At 46.6% G+C, this 18,928-nt stretch overlaps 4 gene segments (V, D, J or C); all 4 read right to left on the bottom strand.

The window, feature by feature from the left end:
* Nucleotides 1-18,928, bottom strand: part of LOC114510192 — a 902,657-nt gene that overhangs the window by 765,654 nt on the left and 118,075 nt on the right.
* The window catches only part of LOC114509077, an 863,521-nt gene that overhangs the window by 744,695 nt on the left and 99,898 nt on the right, over nucleotides 1-18,928 (bottom strand).
* Nucleotides 1-18,928, bottom strand: part of LOC114509076 — an 805,173-nt gene that overhangs the window by 773,239 nt on the left and 13,006 nt on the right.
* LOC114510185 lies at nucleotides 1,548-2,426 on the bottom strand. The segment is given in 2 exon segments: nucleotides 1,548-2,226; nucleotides 2,352-2,426. Coding segments are annotated over 2 exon segments (657 nt in total).

Here is an 18,928-nt window from a genome sequence, read left to right as displayed (position 1 = left end):
GTCCATGTGTGATGGGACTGCGTGGAATCCTGACCGCTGTGGTGGGCGCATGAGCCTGCACGTGGGAGAGAAGGGCATAGCGGTGGCTGGTGTGGCTCAGTTGGTCGGAGCATCATCCTCTAATCATAGGGATGTGAGTTTGATACCCGGTCTTGGTGCGTATGGGAGACAACCAATCAATGTTTCTCTCTCTCTCTTCCTCTCTGTCCCTTTCTCTGTCACTAAGCAAAGAGAAATAAAGTCCTTGGGTGAGGAAAATAAATAAATAAATAAATAAATAAAAAGTATATAGGAAGAAATACACACTTACACACCCACAAATAGGAGGACCCCAATTTTGAAAAATATCTGTAGATTTGATCCAACACTTCACCAAGAAAGAAGATGCACATGTGAAAATAGGCACCTGAAGATCTACTCACCGTCACAAGTCACTAAGGTGATGACAGGACAGACAGATACAGAGGCACACACACCACGTGGAACAAGAAGAATGTGGAGGAAGGGGTGCATGACACGGGGTCAGGTAAGACAGGGCCAGCTGCTCTGGAGGGATGACACAGAACCTGACTAAGAGGGAGAAACCCATATTTCACCAGAGTGACAGACAGAGACAGGGAGTGACAGTCTGAGAGATGCAGAATGTGCCAAGGGAAGGGGACAGCTCACCACACACACTCTCACTTTCAGCCCAGCCTGCCTGTCACCCCCACAGCCACATCCCCTCCAGCTGCCTCCAAGGGCAGGTCCTGGCACCTGTGTCAGCTGCTCCCTGGGGTTACTGTCCAGAGCTCAGCAGGCTTTAATTATTCCCCTGCTATACCAGTGACACCGTGTGATGTCCATTCCGGAAATCCCAGCTTGAAGTCCTGGGATGAATCCCACAGTCATGAGATAGGACTGGCCTGAACCTGCTAAGGTGAGTGCCCGGCCTTGCCCCTCACCTACCTGTGAGCAGCAACCAGATCACTGTGGTCCACGCAGCTGCTCCAGGTTAACTCTATGGTGTTGGTGTGAGTGAAAGGTTCTGGTATTTCAGTCCCCAGCAAAGTCAGCAGAATATCAACTCATCCACTAATCCTGTCTCCATCCCCCCACAGATGCAGCTGAGGCCAGTGACCCACAGGGTAGAGACTGGAGGTAGGAGGCCGTCAACATTTTTTCCACCTCAGCATTCCCATCCCCCATGTCCCAGTGGGCATCATCCTTGCCTTTCCCTAAAAAAGTTCTGTGGCTACATATGGAGCTTTCCTTGGTACCACAGGCTGAGAATCTGGCACAGTTGAAGACCCAACCCATGCTCTATGTGGGTCCTGCCCCAGACCACCCAATATGTACCCACTTCCCTCCCAGACCCAGACTACTCCCACATTAGGGTCAGGTCTCTGACCTGCCTCCCCTGAGGGACAAATGCTTCCTGCCAAACCCCACTCCTAATAGGACTCCTTCTTCATTCCCAGGTGTCCTGAGTCAATACAGTCACTGTCCCCACTTCCAGGGTCACCCCTGGAACACCAAGGCCTATGTTCCTTCCTTGAGAAGAACCCCAAGATAAAAGCAAAGTCCAGATGGCGCCTGGGGTGGAGGTCATCTCAGCCCAGCCACATGCTCAGGGTCATGTTTCTGTCTGGGCTGCTCGGGTCTCCCCCAGTGTCCTGCGTATACCCCTGTATTGGAGGGAACAGGACATTGCTTTGTCATAATGACCTACATTGTGACCATACGTCACTGTCCCAAGTGGTGATTTGGGGAGGAAGTACAGGACGATAGGATTTGCAGGAGAAGATGTAAATGTCTCAGGGTCCTGGGCAAGGACAGGGAGCAGCTTAGCCCAAGTCTCTGTGGGGGAGGGGAAGGGGGATGGAGGTTTGAGCCTCACTTCCCTTTTGTCTGTGTCACTGTGGCTTGTGAAAAGGCCGTCTTGTGCATGACTCTCACCACAGATATACTCAGCCTCATCCTCAGACTGGAGGCTGGAGATGGTTAAGTAGCGGTCGGCCCCAGAGCTGGAGCCTGAGAAGCGATCAGGGATTCCATTCCCATTGCTGTGACTTCCATCGCTCTTAATGTACATCAGGTATTGAGGGCCATTTCCTGGTCTCTTTTGATACCAGCGAATGGTGTAGGTGCTGTACTCACTGCTGAGGGTGCAGGTGAGCTGGGCAGAGGCTCCCAGGGAGCCAGAAACAGATGGGGGCTGGGTCAGCACAGGTGCAGCACAGAGACCTGCAGACACAAAACACGGGGATGATGCCAAAGGCACCCAGACTGGACAGATGCCCCTTGAGTCTGTGCTTGGAAGGAAACTATATTGGGGAGTGGGACCCCTGAGTGCCCAGGGATGCTCTGACCTGTGGAGAAAATCAGGGGCAGGAAGTAGAAGGGAGTCCAGTCCATGGTGGGAGGGGCTTCCAGGAGCTCTACCCTGAGGCTGCCCAGCTGGCCCTGGCCTCTCCAAGCCCCTGTCTTATCCTCTGTCCTCGCAGCTCAACAGGGAGGAGCATGAATGCAAATCTGTCTCAGATCTTGTCTCAACCCCAAGCCTGACAGCCTCTTGCTAGTAATTTCCTGAGGTTAGAAGAAGGTCCAGGTGTTGGTTTCATTAAGAGTTGATTTTACCCAATAAAACTGTCTTCAAAAGAGCATCAGTCACACCCATTGCACTGAGCACAGCCCAGGGGACTTGCACTATCCAAGTTCTCAAGGCAAGACCCACAGTGCCCCCTGGTGCTCCCAGGATGAATGTCATTCTCCTTGTGAGTAGCTCAACCTCTTGACTCCTTTCGAAGCCTTAATAGGTGCCAGCAGTTGGTGAGTGTTTGACCTGCACCCCTCACCAGACATCATAATTATTCAACATGATCCTTGTGCTGAAGGCACCTTCCAATGATCAGGGAGCCAACCTTGTGAGGTTATGATTTCCCCAGAGTCCCCCAGACTGTGATGCTGAGTCAAGACTCCAATCCAGGAGCTGGACCTCAGAGCCCGACAAGTGAATCCCCTCCCTGCCTGGTCCCTCTCCAGGACCCTTGTCCTACTCCTCCCCCATCCCAGCTCCTAGCCCTCCTGAGTCGCTGAGTCACAGCCCTGCCTTCTGAGTGCAGGTGCTCCATCCCCCTGAGTCTGCTCTGAAGTGCGCTTGGATCTTCTCGGTGTTGGAATCTGTGTTTCCCAATGAGACCCGGGTCTCTCTGTGCACGGAGATGGGGCCACTTCCACCACCGCAGACAACACAGTGAGACATTGGGGATCAGGTTGGGGTCCTTGGAGAATTAGATCAGAATTCCTTTTGTAACATTACCAAGGTTGTTGAGTTTGGATGACTGTCAGAATAGGAAGAGAAATCTTTTAATATTAGTAAATATGATTGGTAAGGTGCATTGTTACCTAATATCTCAAACAGATGTGTTTGTTTTCACACCTGTACTGCTGAGAATATAATGTAATTAGTTCACCTGGGAAATGCTGGAGGCATTGTCCTTGGGGGTGAGGGTGCAGCCCTGCTCTGACTCATGTGTACAGACAGACAGACAGACAGACAGACCCCTGACTCACTCCCTGAGTTTGATCTGAGAGACAATGGAGAGGGGACCAGGGTTCGGTGCCTGAGACACTGCAATTACTGTCCCTAGCTAATGGGGCCACAGCAGCTCCTCTCTTGTCTCCCACCCTGGGGTGTCCACTCCTCACACTCACACCTCAGGGTCCCCCATGGGGCCCCGCTGACCACTCCTGCAGGCCAGTGTTCACACCTGTGCTGTGGGTCTCCTGACCTCTTGGGAGGTCACCTGTGAGTGCCACCCTGGGAGATTTCACCTTCAAAACACGATCTGTGCATCAGAGTTAGGCAAATATACTCCAGTGTGGAGAACAGCCAGTCTTCTGTTTAAAAAAATAAAACAAAAACAAACAAAGAAAAAAACACCTTAGGATTCTCCTTCTGTCTAAATCTCTGCCCAAAGTACCACTTTGTGACTTGTGTAACATTTATGGAAATGATCTTCCCAATGCAATGGATTGTTGAACCAATATTTATACAAAATTAATGTAGACTTTGTCAATCATTATACTCATAACAAAAAGTGTGTTTGAGGGGTAAGCTTCATCTTCAGAATTGTAGTTATATTTAATACCTTCTCTTCTGAATGGCAGTGTTGTCAAAACTTGTTATAGAAATCCCCTGCTTCCATGTGCCCTCAATGCTCCTGGTTTGGGTGGAAATTGGAGCAACCATTCCTCCCTAGTGCATCATGTGCTTCATGGATACCTCCTTCTCTCTCAGTGGCTATGAGTATGTACTGCAGGGACACTTACCCAAGGTCACCTCCTCTAGCCTGCTCTGTCCAATATGGTGGCCAGAAGCCACAGGCAGCTGTTGAGAATGAAATGTGGTCGTTCTAATAGAGGTGTGCTGTAGTTCTGAAATACACACACAATTTCAAAGACTTTATATAAAATAATGTAAAATATGTCAATATTTTAAGATTTCATTCCCATTGAAATACAGCCTTATAAACAATAAGGCAGTGGTCCCTGACCTGTGTGGCTCAGTTGTCTGGGCAACCAGTTCAATTCCAAGTCAGGGCACATGCCCAGGTTGTGGTGTCAGTCCCCAGTAGGGCCTTGTGCAAGAGACAACTGATCAATGCTTCTCTCCCCCATCGATGTTTCTCTCCCTTTCTTTCACCCTCTTCCCCTCTCTCTAAAAAATAAATAAATAAAATTAAATTAAGCAAAAGACTAGAACAGTGATATTTGCTACAGCTGTTTCTGGAAGAATATACAAGACATGATGCATGTGATGGTCTTGAATATGGAGAACCAAGGCAGAGCCTGAGAGAGGAATGTGGGCCCATGTGATTTATTGGAGAGTACCCTTAAGAGAAACCTAAGAGTGAGACTGGGGAGCTGGGTAAGGAAGGTAAGGAGGGAAGGCTGGCCTCTGCCTGACCTATCAGAATCTCTGGAGCATATGTTCCACATAATTGGGTATGATGCCTTTAAGGTGAAGGAGTCGGGGCTTGTGTACCCTCACACCAGGCAGTCATTGGCTACAGAAGAGCCAAACTGGGTAGCTTCCAAGCTGCTCTTTGCAAAGTGATTTCAGTCTTCAGAGATGAACCTCTGCAGAGAAAGCTATCTGTGTGAACAATTAGCCAGCGCCCCCTCCATTGCTGGGCAGTGGGCACACCAACTGAGCTGCGGTACCAATAGCATTGACTACTGGTACCATCTGCAAATTTTCTGCTGATGTGCATGTATTAGCTAGTGTTCAAATTCTAATTCATTACATATAGTCTAAAGAATGCCACACATTCCCCAACAAAAATCCTGTGACCCCAAAGAATGCAAATCAGACCAACTTCACTCACACTTCCTTTCTTTTGCACTGACTGACAGTGAAGCAGGAAGGCAGCATCCACACTGCTCTAGAGGAAATCCATTTGTCCCAGGAACATGATATCCAATTTAACAACTGGCTGAGGGAGCAGAGTTGGATTTTTGGTGGGTTTCAGCCCTCACCTGCTGTGGGGAGATTCTTTCTCTCTGCTCACATTGCTGCTACTCCAGGCTGAGCCTGGTAATGTTTGGATGCAGCTCCCATTACAAGCTGTCACTGTGAGGCAGGTGCATTGTGCCAGGCTACACAGAAGTACTCAGCTTCATCGTCAGGCTGCATCCCCGCAATAGTGAGGCAGCTCAGTCCCTGAGGACAGAGCCTGAAAAATGGTTGGGGACAGATGTCAGGTGTTTGACCATCTGGTAGATGAGCCGTGGAGGAGCTTGGCCAAGGTCCTTCAGGAATCATCCTGGAGAACTCCCAGTTGTGACAGGTCCCCTACTCACAGAGCAAGTGAAGGTGACTGTCAGCCCAGCCTCACGGTGAGGGAGGGCTCCTGAGTCACTATAGGCTGGGACCTGACAGCTGAGGAGAACAGAAAGAAATGGCCATAAGCATTGCAGTTTGGGCAACTCATCCACATGGCTGCTTGTTTTTATCATGTCCTCAGCACCCAGGAAGTCTGCCCTGACCTGTGCAGAGGCTCACAAAGAGGACAGTGGTCCAGGACATGTTGGTGATGATCATGCAGATACTGCTTCCTGAGGACCTCGCATCTAGGGCTGGACTCCTCCAACTTCAAATCTCCTCTGTCTCCACCTCTTCTGTGAAGGGCACTTCATGAAAATCTCCCAGCCAGTTTCCTGCTTGCACCCAGGGCTGAGTCCCAGTGGGCTAAACATCCTGCTAGGCAAAGTGAGGGTGGGAAGAAGAGAGGAGTGATGAGGGCTTTGCTTATGTTTTCCTTTTTCCTGTTGCCTGCCCTGCCTGACTGTGAGGGTCACTACAGCTGCCTGGGCACACCTGGTGGGCACCTATGGAAAATGTAAATGCTCTCTATTGAAAAGCTTCATAACTGGGCCTAGGGTCCCCACAGACAGAGACGCGATCCCACAGTGTCCCCTGCTTCTCACACATCCAAAAAGATACTCAGGCCTGACACACTCAACTTTGGGTCTCTGGATAACTTCTTCTAAAACAAACCTCAGCCCTTTCTCGAATGCTTCCAAGTAAAACTGTTGTCTTTCCAGTCAAAATGGAGGGCTTAGACATCCTAGAATCAAGCCAGACATTCTGTATCAAACACTGTCTGTGGCTCCTGGAGCACTCTACCAGGAAGAGGTGTATGTGGTGATCTGCAGACTTCTTTCTTTGATTGACCCAGAAGCCTGGTCATTTGTGGACCTGAGGAATCAGGGAACCTGGAACTCTGTGTTCGTGTTTACATAGTCAGGCTTTTTCCAACTGATGGAGGAGGATAGAGAGGTGGGCATGGCCCTGATCTCTGGGACTGGGTTGAATATTTTGGGCATGCTAGTGCTCTCTTTAATTCAGTGAGATGGTGGCCCCCACATTGTAAGATGACTCAGTCAGCTTCAGGGATCTGGGAGCTGAAAGGCTGAGGCACCAGTAAGTCTCTGGAGATTTTCTGCCTCCCAAATATTTGAACCCTACATGGAACCCAAGCACTCCTCAAGAAGTGACAATGACTTCCAATTACACGATAAGAGAATAAGAAAGGAACGAAAACAGAGCAATGTGCTTAATACATGTATATTAGCACATGTATTATATATACACATAAGTATGTTCATAACAAAATAAACAGGACATACTCATGACACAGTTCTCATGTCTACAGTGGTCATAGCTGGTATCTACACCTAACTTCTCTTACTGCCCATTCTCTATTCCCTTGGCCCTCAGTAAGCAGCTCAGCTGTTCATGGATCTGGCCCTGGTGCAGCAACCCAAACCTTCATTCTTGAATGGTCTGGGCTATTAGCAGTCCTGTCAGGCTGCCAGGTCCACCTTGGATTACGGAAGTCCATGTAGCAGAGTCCACACATAAATACCACCTCAACCAGTACTGCCACTTCGTTCATGAGGCCATTGGATAAATCCAAGGTGGCTAACTAATAACCACAGAACAGCTCATCCTATCCACATGATTTTTATTTTTTTTTCAATTACAGTTTAGTCAATATTATTCTGTATTAGTTTTAGGTGGACAGCATAATGGTCAGACAATCATATACTTTACAAACTGTTCCCCCCGAGATTTCTAGTACCTATCTGGCACCATACATAGATATTACAATAGTGTTAACTATATTTCTTTTACTGTACTTTATATCCCCATGACTGTTATGTAACTACCGATCTGTATTTCCCAGTCTCTTCACCTTTAACACCCAGTCCCCTGAACCTCCTCCCCTCTGGCAACCATCAGCCTGCTCTCTGTATCTCTGAGTTTGCTTCTGTTTGGTCTGTTCATTTATATTTTTCTTTAGATTCCACATAGAAGTAAAACCATATGGTATTTGTCTTTCTCTGACTGACTTATTTCACTGAGTATGATGCCCTCTAGGTCCATCCATGCAGTTTCAAATGGTAAAATTTTGTTCTTTTTAGGGCTGAGTAATATTCCATTGTATATCACCGTTTTTTATTCACTTGCTTATTGATGGGCACTTGGGTTGCTTCCATATCTTGGCTATTGTAAATAATGCTGCAGTGAACATAGGGGATGCACATGTTCTTTCAAATTAGTGTTTTGGATTTCTTCACCACCCACTTGATTTTTAAAACTCTCTGCTGAGGTCACATATTGACATGCATTCACATGGCATACAAATATTTTCACTTCTTTTCCTACTGAGACAGGTCTGTTCACATACATCTTTCCCAAGTTATTTTTGCACCAATTTTCCAACATGTTCCTTCCAAGTCCCTGACCACCCAGCCAAACTATTGACTCGATACATAATTGCATATCTGGCCATTTCTCCTTCCGAAGTCCACAATGAGGTGAGCTGCTGGAAGCTCTGCACACTGGAAGAATTTCCTGTAACCACTGCTCTTCAAAGATGACTCAGAAAGGGGCTGTAGTGCTGTGGCTCTCCTCTTTTTGGTGGTTCTTGAGTGTTGTGCAGAACCACCTGTAAACCAGCCCTGAGTCTCATCTTCTTCTGTCAGCTGACTGTTGAAAGCTCTGCATGGGGCCAGGGGGTCAGGCTGGAAGACAGAAGGCAGTGGAGCAGGAGTAGGGACCATGGGCATTTGAGCCACTTCATGTAACATACTTGTGCCTTCAGGAACGGCTCGGGCCTGGTCACATAAACACCACTTTCCTTTGATAATGGAGTGTTGCTGTGCACACCCAGCTTTATGCTTTGGTGGGTCAGATAACACCAAGTTTCTGATAGGCAGCTCAAGCCACAAGCTAACTACACTCTGGAACTGGAGAAGTAACCTCCAAGTGGACTCAGGGATACCTTGGGCCCACTGTGAGACAGACTGAAATAATGCCCCATTTGTTCCATCTCCATGAGCCCTACTCTGCCTGGAGGGCCACAGTGATGTTTTGAGTCTCTTGGGATGAGTGACAGTTCAAAGACAACGTCCAGGAGTTTCTATAATGTCTGTGAGTTCCTTTCCCCTGATGCACACTTATCCTAACAAAAAAGCCATTGGTTTCCTTTGGGGAAGGCTGGGAGAAAAATAAGCAGTGCACCTTTTTTAGTAGTGTGCCAGGGTCCTTCCTGAAGGGGACTCAGTCTCCCCATCACTCAAGGGATTCTGGGTCTGTGAACTGGCTCATGTCTAGGAACTGCCCAAGGGGCTGTGACTCTCTGTTTTTGTGATTTTAGCTGGCCTTTTGTTTGCTTGACCTATAAATTTCTGTTTTACAGATCAAGTGAGAATGTAGTGGGCTTTCTATCTGTTTTACTTCTAGGAACACCGTGATTAACTAGCCAGTGTCTGTACAAGTCAGGCTTCTCATTGCTGCTTTGACTCTGTTGTCACCTATGCCATCCACACCAACCTTGCCTTTGGCAGCTGGTGCCATCACTTGGCCCCTGCCCTCTCTGGATCCAATCACTCCCATTGCATTTAGTTTTCTGATTGAGTGGCTGCTGCCCCCTCTGTAAGACCCTGCCTAGAGAAGAGTGATCGTGGAGCTCATCAAGGATGTTAAGGTTCCCTCATAAGATAATTTCTAAAAGTATTGGTGGAAAACATGTCATTTGGACCCTCCCAGTGTGGATGGGTGGGTCTTGAATGGTAAATACATTTTAACATTGCAATCTCCCTCCCATTCTGAATCCCTTCTTCTACATAAAACCACGGTAGGTCAAGCTTTTCCAGTTGGCTCACTATGAGCCATCTTTTGATTTATGTTACAGCCAATGAACTAAACTGTTAGAGCTCTTTCTGAGTCCCTGACTGCATGAAACATCAGTCCATTTAGCCTGATCCAACCACCATTATGTTCCTCCCACCATTATCCCAAATCCTTAGTATCTGTTCCCACACACACGCTTAGGATTTCTGTCTGTATAAACTAGAAGTATCCAGCAGTTTTTTTGGAGTATAATGTACCTACTGGCAGGTCACATTCTGTATGGCACCTTTGGAGGGGCCTGCTGGGACTTGTGTCTAATTATAGGTCTAACAGTAAACAGAGTGGTATGAATGAGTCTTGAGGATAAACAGCAGTGCCCTGCATGGCAACTGCCTTAGGGTGGTCACACCTTTTCAGGGGATGCAGGGTTAATCCTATCAGACAGAGGTGGGAAGACCTATACCACTGGGTGTAAGGAGGCTACTTCCGCTGAAGTGGGGTGGGGAGCTTCTTCCACTGGCAAAGAAGGCTCACGAGAATTGAGAGACTCAATATTCCCAGCTTCATCAATATCTTCCCACACATTCCCATCCCAAATTATAGCATCCCAGTCTAATTTAGCCAATCAAAAGAAGAGGTTCTGCATTTGATTTTCAGCAATTTCAGTCTGGCTGCTACATGACTTAAGGCTTTTCTTCACAGCACACCTAGAAGCTCTTAAGTCACTTATAGGTCTCTTGAGCAGAGAATTGAAATCCCTGAGCTCACCTTTGTCTCTCAGAACTTTATTCAGCAACTCTAAAAGCGAGCAATCAACGTCATGATATTCCTTAGTGTTCCAAAAATGTTCAGAATCATCGTGTGCAGAATCATTTAGCTCTATGTTCCTTATAAGTGATTGATTAGCAGTATCCAATGCAGATGCATTGCTTATCTCAATAAACAGTTCAGGACATGGACTATCTGTGCTCTCTTTGCTAATGGAACTTGAAGCATTGACATCATTACATCTGATCAGATTAAACAGCCAATTTCAGAAATCTCAGAATCAATACAGAAAACTCATGATTAAAATTCTATTTAGAATGACTCTAGGTACCAACATATGTATTAAATCTGTATTAGTCAGTGTTCTCCAGATAAACAGAATATATATACAATAAAAATTAGTTCATGCAGGGGATTCTGAGAATTCCCACAATCCACTGCAAGCTGGAGAACCAGGAAAGCCAGTAGTACAACTTCAGTCTGTGTTGAAAGATCGTAGAATTGGGAGTGAACAGTGTCAGCTCTGGTTTGTGTCCAAAAAGTGAAGAACTGCAGTACCACTGTCCAAGGACAGGAAGAGATGGATATCTACGACTAAGCAGAGAGAGCAAATTCCCCCTTCCTCCACCTTTTGTTCAATCCAGACCTTCAAGTGATAGATGATGTCCATCAGCATTGGAAACAGTGATGTGCTTCACTCAGTCTACAGATTCGAATTTTCATACTTTCCAGAGACATCCTCCCAGCAACCAAGAAATAATGTTTTACCAGCTCTCTGGGCATCTGTTATCCCAGCCAAGTTAACACATATCATTAGCACATAATGTTTACCATCATACCACTGTCAAAAGCTGGAAAGAGTGGCACATTTAGGGGCCACATCACACATTTGAAGAAGATGCTGTCATTGCCTTAAGAAAATAAACCCAAGAGCATATTTCCTTTTGTGGCGGGGAGAGGAGCTGAGAGGGAAGTGAACTCTAGGCATACTGCATGAAGGCCCATCTGCTCATAGTGGGAAAATATCTGCAGAGCAAGGAGGGAGCCTAAGAGCTCAGGGCAGGTTTTGGTCTCAGTTCCCCATAAACTCGCACCACTGTGAAGAGTGCTACTCCTTGTATATGAACTACAGTAATAATCAGCCTCGTCCTCAGTCTGGAGACCAGAGATGGTCAGGGAGGCCGTGTTGCCTGACTTGCTGCCTGAGAAACGATCAGGGATCCCTGAGGGCCGACTGCTGGTACTATAAATCAGGAGCTTGGGGGCCATTCCAGGCTGTTGTTGGTACCAGGAGACATAACTAGTATACCCAACATCATTGCTGCTTCCAGCACAGGAGATGGTGACAGACTGTCCAGGAGATGCAGACACTGAGGGAGGCTGAGTCAGGGGAGCCTGGGCCCAGGAACCTGAAAAGAGCAAAAACACACTCAGTGCTCAGTTCAGTGCAGAGCCATGTGAGTCTGAGGAAGAGACAAAGAATCAACCCAGATAGCCCCATGGTCCCCTCCCTAGAGGCCTCACCTAAGCCCTGAGTGAGGAGGGTGAGGAGGAACAGAGCCCAGGCCATGGTGAAGATCTCCCAAGAGTGTTGTCTTCTGTGGCTCCAAGCTTGAGCCTGGCTCCCCCAAACCTCTCTTATCCTTCTTCCTGCCTCAGAGTAGGGAGTGGCCTCCATGCAAATTTGCTTTCTGCGCCTGCTTCTCCTCACCCCACTCTGACCTGGTCTTGGGTCCTAGATAAACTCACAACCCTGGACAGCAGAACTTAGTTGAGGCATTAAAAATCACTGACAATTATGATTTGTGAAACACAGAGTTTGTTCTTGTATTATTACTTATTTATTATTGTATTATTTTTTAAAAAAGATTTTATTTATTTTTTAGAGAGGGGAGAGAGGGAGAGAGGGAGAGAGGGAGAAACATCAATGTGTGGTTGCTGGGGGTCATGGCCTGCAACCTAGGCATGTGCCCTGACTGGGAATCGAACCTGCGATGCCTGGTTTGCAGCCCGCACTCAATCCACTGAGCTACACTAGCCAGGGCTGTATTATTTTCTATATGAACAACTCTAAACCTACTTTTTACCCACTCTATGTATGTATGTTTACATATATGTACTATGGATAGAAAAAACATTTAAAATCTGCATTTAAGCATGCCCATGAAGCTCAAATGCATGTTGAAGCATCAACTATGTTTTCGATACATGTTTGGGAATCCACATATGTAGAGAGCTTACTAGGTATACATGGATTTTCTAGCCTGTGGGTGGTGGGTCCCCTAACCCTCTTGTTGTAATATATACACACACATACATAAAATGAGGGTTTATATTGATGGGAAGCAGAATTTGTCAACCCAAGATACACTTCTTGTGATGTTGATATATATATATATATATTTTTTTTTATCTTCGTTTTGTTTCTCTGAAGAATCCAGACTAATACAGCCACCTTACCAAAGAGCTCAATCTTCTCATAATATTCTCAACATCAATTATTTTCAAAATTTTCTTTTGTTGGGTATCTTGTGTCTTTCTCTAGTAAACAACCAATACCTTCATGCTTACACTATCTAGGCTTGAGTCATGTCACACATGGACACCTCGGCAGCTGCGTCACAGCACAATGGGACAGGTCCCCTCTACTGGACAGAGAATAATGTCCTGAGTCACAGCGCCTTGTCTATGCAAGCATGGTCAGAGGCCGCATCTGCCTGTAAAGTATATGTCTTTGTGGAGACAAACAGCAGGTGGCAAAAGGGACACTGTCTGGTTAACCTCTGTGGCATCTAATATAAGACTTGCTCCCTGACTGAAATGGCATCACAGGACCTTCACGTGACATAGGAGGGCAGGGAGCCACTGTTGCTTCTTCTAGTGTGTCTCCTTTTAAAGTGGGAACAGAATCACTTTCTAAGAGGTAGTCACTGTTTTTATAAGACAAAGAATTACCAAGAAAGCCACAACCTAAGTACTGAGTTAACAGAATTGTTTCAGTATGAGATTTCTGGAGCAAAGAGCCCTCATGTCTTGTATGTGGAATATTAAGCTGTAGGGACAGCATCCTGAATTTTCTCAAATAATTAAACTATATATATTTAAAATTTCTTAAAAGGAAAAAAGTCCCCTTTGACAGAGATCATATAAAATGTTTTAGATGTCCTTATGGTCAATATTTCCACTGGTGTTTTTCTTATTCAGTGCAATGAAGGAATCAATATCTCAAGACAATTACCATTCATGTGACCATTAAATTTCTGGGTCAGGTGCCATTATAACTCTTCTGGATATTTCCTCCATCTTTTCTTTAAAAATTGCTATTGTTTAAGGAATCACACACATATTCAATTCATCATAAAAGGTAAGAACCCAGGAACTAATTTTTTTCTAAGAAGATATGCTTTGTTTTATTGGTTAGTAATCCTATCACGTGCAATTGGTAATTGTGCCTCCTTTTTGTGGCTGTCATGCTTATTATTTCTGTCGTATCTCATTGTGTGAGCACAAAACTCTAGAGGAACTTTAAAACGTGACTCCTGTATCGTGGGGGCCCTGAGCATGCTCCTAGTAGTGAAGGAACGTGAAACTGATCAAGGCCGAGCCTCCTGAAGATCGGCGCTTTCTTCTTGCAGCTGAGCCCGGCCACCTGCAATGTTCACAGGAGGCCTCTCCCCTGGTCCCAAGAGAAAAGGACCCAAACCACTATCAGGCTCTGAACCGAGCCTCAGAGGCCTAGCTTACTGTATCATGAGAAGGTCATCAACAACTTACCATTGTATTATCATCTCAAAAAGTAGATATCATCATCTAAATGGATGCCTAAGTAATAGAGCACATAAATGTTTCAAACACACAAGAACAATAGCCTCAACTCTCAAACTATCATTTCTTCACCCACACATTTCCTTTTTAACCAGAAGCCATCACTTTGCTCATCCCAGGATCTCAGCTAGGGCCACACCTTCTACACGACCTTGAAAATACCTGCCTCATGGTATGAATGGTGACACTAAAATAGTTTCATCAGAACACTTGTGTCCCAGAGGGGCACTGATCAGTTTTCGGTGGGGACGTCTCCTGTTCCATTCTGGAAAGGATCTGTCAGCCCTAATTATCGTTGCTCCAAATCGGTCTCCTGCTAGAAGACCACGCTAGGTCAAGCATCTCCAGTGGATGAGACTTTGCCTCAGGAGGTTGCACAGTTCTGAGTTAGTCTGCATGCACAGGGAGGCAAGGCTCAGAGCGTCCCGTGTCCCCTGTGATGCACACACTTGCTCTGATGATAAGTTCCTGAAACTGGGGTCCTGAGGACAAACCTGACCCAGGTCCCTTCCCCCACATCCCCAAACACTGGGATCTTCCTCTTGATTCTCATCAGGTCATTCTCCCTCCTGATTGAGCTCTCTCTCTTTGTTGCATTATTCCTTTTTCTAACCCTTTTGAGAATTTGATCCTCTCATGAGCCCCCTTTTCACATCTGCATACTTCCTGGGGCTGGGTTAAGTTCATGTGTAATGTTTCCTGAGCTGATATTCACCTCACATGCACTTACCCTGTGACAGAGCCTTCCTGCTATAATATAAGCAAGGTAATCCTTAGGGGGAGCATTCTGGGCCACCAAATTTTGCATGTGGCATAAGTCATTCTGGAGGATGTTAAAGGGTCATGGACTGGCTCAGGAGGGATCAGGGGACTGGGAAATAAGCTGGGAAGGGGAGGAGGGAGGACAGAAGTAGGAGTAGAGCATGGTGCTTGGCATTCACCATCTGAGCCCACCAGGGCTCAGCAAGGGTCTGATTTTGGGAAAGGTCATTTTTGTTGTTGTTCTATCCTGTTTAAAGTCCCAGAAGCTGCTTCCTGAGTCATTCCTAAGTGGGACATGAAGGAAGAAAGGGGTGTTCAGTATCTGCTGTGTCCCAATAATTCCTTTTCTAGGAAGGCCAGTAAACATCTCCAACAGAGGGGGATCAAGAAGAGGTTGAGGGAGAATGCCAGATCCCCAGCTCTGCCTTTGGTCCCTGGGAAGAGCAGTAGCTGGATCTCCCTTCTCCCAGCCAGCCTGGGTTGGTCTCCTCACCTTTGTCCCACACAGCAGTTGGCGGGTGTCCTAGGACTCCTCTGCCATCCATACTGTGACTTCCACAACAGGAAGGTGAGGACACTCCAAGGCTGGCTTGATTCCCCAGGCTCTGTCATGGGCTCAGTCAGTGGTGACTCAGAAAATATACAGGGTGGTGCAAAAGTAGGTTTATGATTGTGAATATGTGAAATGGAGAATTTATTCTAGTATTATTATTAGTTAACTATTGTATTATGTTCCACACGAACAACTATAAACATATTTTTGCCCACCCCACATCTCTGTTCAAAGGAATGAGCCTTCGTCAGGAATTGGCTCTTGTGTGTTAGTGATTACTGAGGCATGGAAGTCCCATGAGCTGCTATCTGCAAGCTAGAGAGCCAGAAAAGCTAGTGTTGCAATTTGGCTTCAGTACAAGGACCTGAAAACCAGTAGAGCCCATCATGGGAATTTCTGTTATGAAGGCAGGAGACGAGATGAAATGTTCCCATTTGATCAGTGAGAAAAAAAAGATGAATCCCTTCTCCCTTCACCTTTTGTCCTCCTCAGGTGCTCAGTGGGTTGTATGAGCCCAGTCACACAGGGGGTGGGGCAGTCTATCTACTCTACTGAGCCCACCAATTCAAATGCTAGTCTCATCCAGGAACACCCTCAGATGTCCCCAGAAACAATGTTTACTCTGGGCACTCTGTAGTCCACTCAAGTAAACCACAAAAGCAATCGTCACAGTGACCGTCTTTCCTAATTTGCCCTGAGGTTGAGGACCTTGCTAAGATATGGCACTTGTAGTGCTAAAATCAGGAAAATTCTGGTAAAATAGGAAGAGTTGGTCACAGCCCAGTTTTTCTGGTTCCTACTAAGCCTAGGTTCATTCAGATGGTCAAACAATTCTTAGCATTACATATACATTCCAGGAATATTTATATGCCAACAAGTAATTTCATTAATTTATCACAGAAAACAGATACATTTGGAGATTCTTGAAAAAAAAAAAAGGGGGGGGGACACACCCACCAGATATCTCTTCCTTGTGGGAAAAAAGAGTTATTTTGGAAGCAGCCTAGCTTGGTGGGATGCAGCCGTTGTGTAGAGTTGCTTCCAGATTAGAAATTCATTGCTCTAAAGAGAGTGGAAATTCTACACAAAAGAGAGGGGCAGCTCAAATTCGTTACTGCTCAGCATCCTAGGATATGGGGCCAGAATGAGGTACCCTAAAAGGAAAAGAGCATCTGGCCCCTTATCCTCAGTCCCTCAGCAACATCTTCACCTTCTCCTAGTTGGTATTCTTTCAGCAGCAGACGTGTCAGGTATCACCCACTGAGGAGGGCCATGCTGACCAGAGAGCATGGGGGACCCTGACTGAATAAGACAAGGTTCTTTTTGCAGAACTAAATCTAACATAGTTGGGCTGCTGTGGAGACCATGGCATTTAAAGTGAAGATTTTCCTGAGAACGGAGAAACCACCCCAGCATGCAACAGCTTGTCTCTATGTTACTGGGCGTGAGGAGGTGGGAAGAGTTGCACATTCAGGGATTTGGGGACGGTGACACACTTGCAAAGGGAAAACTGTTTATTGACCCACAACAAACTCAGAGGGTGCTGTGTTCTTCATGTGATGGTGAGAGAGGAGAGAGGAGCTGAGAGAATGATGGTCCAGGGCTTTGGGAATAAAGCCCAGACACTGCAGGGTGGGGAAGCACCTTCGGAGCCAGGAGGGAGCCTGTGAACGCAGGGCAGGTTTTGGTCTCACTACCCCATGAACTTGCACCACTGTGGAAAGTGCTACTGCTTGTATATGAACAACAGTAGTAATCAGCCTCGTCCTCAGCCTGAAGCCCAGAGATGGTCAGGGAGGCTGTGTTGCCAGACTTGGAGCCAGAGAAGTGGTCAGGGATCCCTGAGGGCCGATTTGTGACACCATAAATCAGGCATTTGGGGGTCATGCCTGGTTGTTGTTGGAACCAAGAGACATGACTACCATACCCAACATCACTGCTGCTTCCAGCACAGGAGATGGTGATCGACTGTCCCAGACCCCTGGATACTGAGGGAGGCTGAGTCAGAGCAGCCTGGGCCCAGGGACCTGAAATGAGTAAAAACACACTTAACAGTCAGGTCAGTACTTTGTCCTTGTGAGTGTGAGGAAGATGAAGAATAAGCCCAGATGTCCCCATGGTTTGTTGCCCGGAGGCCTCACCTGAGCCCTGAGTGAGGAGGGTGAAGAGGAGCAGAGCCCAAGCCATGGTGGAGATCCCCCAAGTGTTGCCTTCTGAGTCCTCAGGCTTGGTGCTGGCTCCACCACACCTTTCTTATCCCCTCTCCGTGCCTCCAAGGAGGGAGTGGGCTCTATGCAAATTTGCTTCCTGCGCCTGCCTCTCCTCACCCCACTCTGACCTGACCCTTAATCTATATGTTTCAGCATACCCAACAGCGCATCTTATCTGAGAGAATGAATATGGTTCAACATGGTTTATTCTCACTCAGCACACACTGAGACCAATAACTCAGGTGCCTAGGAAATGGAGCCCACCTGGATGTCCCTGTTCTTCTCATCGTAGGAATCAAGGTGGTTCCTGGCTCAGGAATATAGGGACTGCCCCTCTGAGACATCTGGGAGGAGGAGGAGGTCTTATGTTGGCTAGAAAAAAAACAACTAATCCATTACTCAAGGGCCACAGGCAAAGCTGACATCTCTTTTCTTTTTCAACCTTTTCTTGAAGCTCTTCAGTCTAAGTGAATCCTCATATATTCTTCATCTGAATCTCTACAGTGTCTGAGATTCAGGGACATTTATGGCCACTCCCACAGGTAAAGATATTGGGACACTACATATACATGACATCCCTCACCCTCAGTGACCCACGCTAGAGGATGTCAGGGAAATGGACTTTTAAGACATCATACAGGTCAGGGGAAACCTCAGTTAGTACTAGTAGCTTCTCCAAATGCAGACAATGCTGCCCCCTGCTGGCATCGGATAACTCAGTCTGACTGGGAGCTAGAAAAATCTGCTGTTCCCTTCTCTATTTCCAGCCATCTCAGCAACAGGGCCCTAGGTATCCCTTGCATCCACCTGAGCTTGTTTATCTTTTTATTCATCTTCGTTTAGAATGGAACATGACCTAACTAACGAAGAAGTCCAGACCGTCCCCACAGAACTATTGAGCTTGTCTCTCAGCTGTCTCATCACAGGGTTTGTGCTGCAGATCTAGATCTTGGCCTGGGTGTGGAACATTAGAAGTGAAATAAAATCAATTGCAGGGGAAAAAATGGATGAAAAATATGGGACAAAGGGAAGACAGATTGACTTCTCACAATGTCGAAATACAACGTATCCATGAAGGAGAGAGCGCTCAGTAGGATTCATTACCACCTAATGGAAAGCAAG

The sequence above is a fragment of the Phyllostomus discolor genome, chromosome 13 (genome assembly GCF_004126475.2).
Source record: "Phyllostomus discolor isolate MPI-MPIP mPhyDis1 chromosome 13, mPhyDis1.pri.v3, whole genome shotgun sequence".
Classification (NCBI taxonomy): Eukaryota; Metazoa; Chordata; class Mammalia; order Chiroptera; family Phyllostomidae; genus Phyllostomus; species Phyllostomus discolor.
This window is presented reverse-complemented; position numbering and strand designations above follow the sequence as displayed.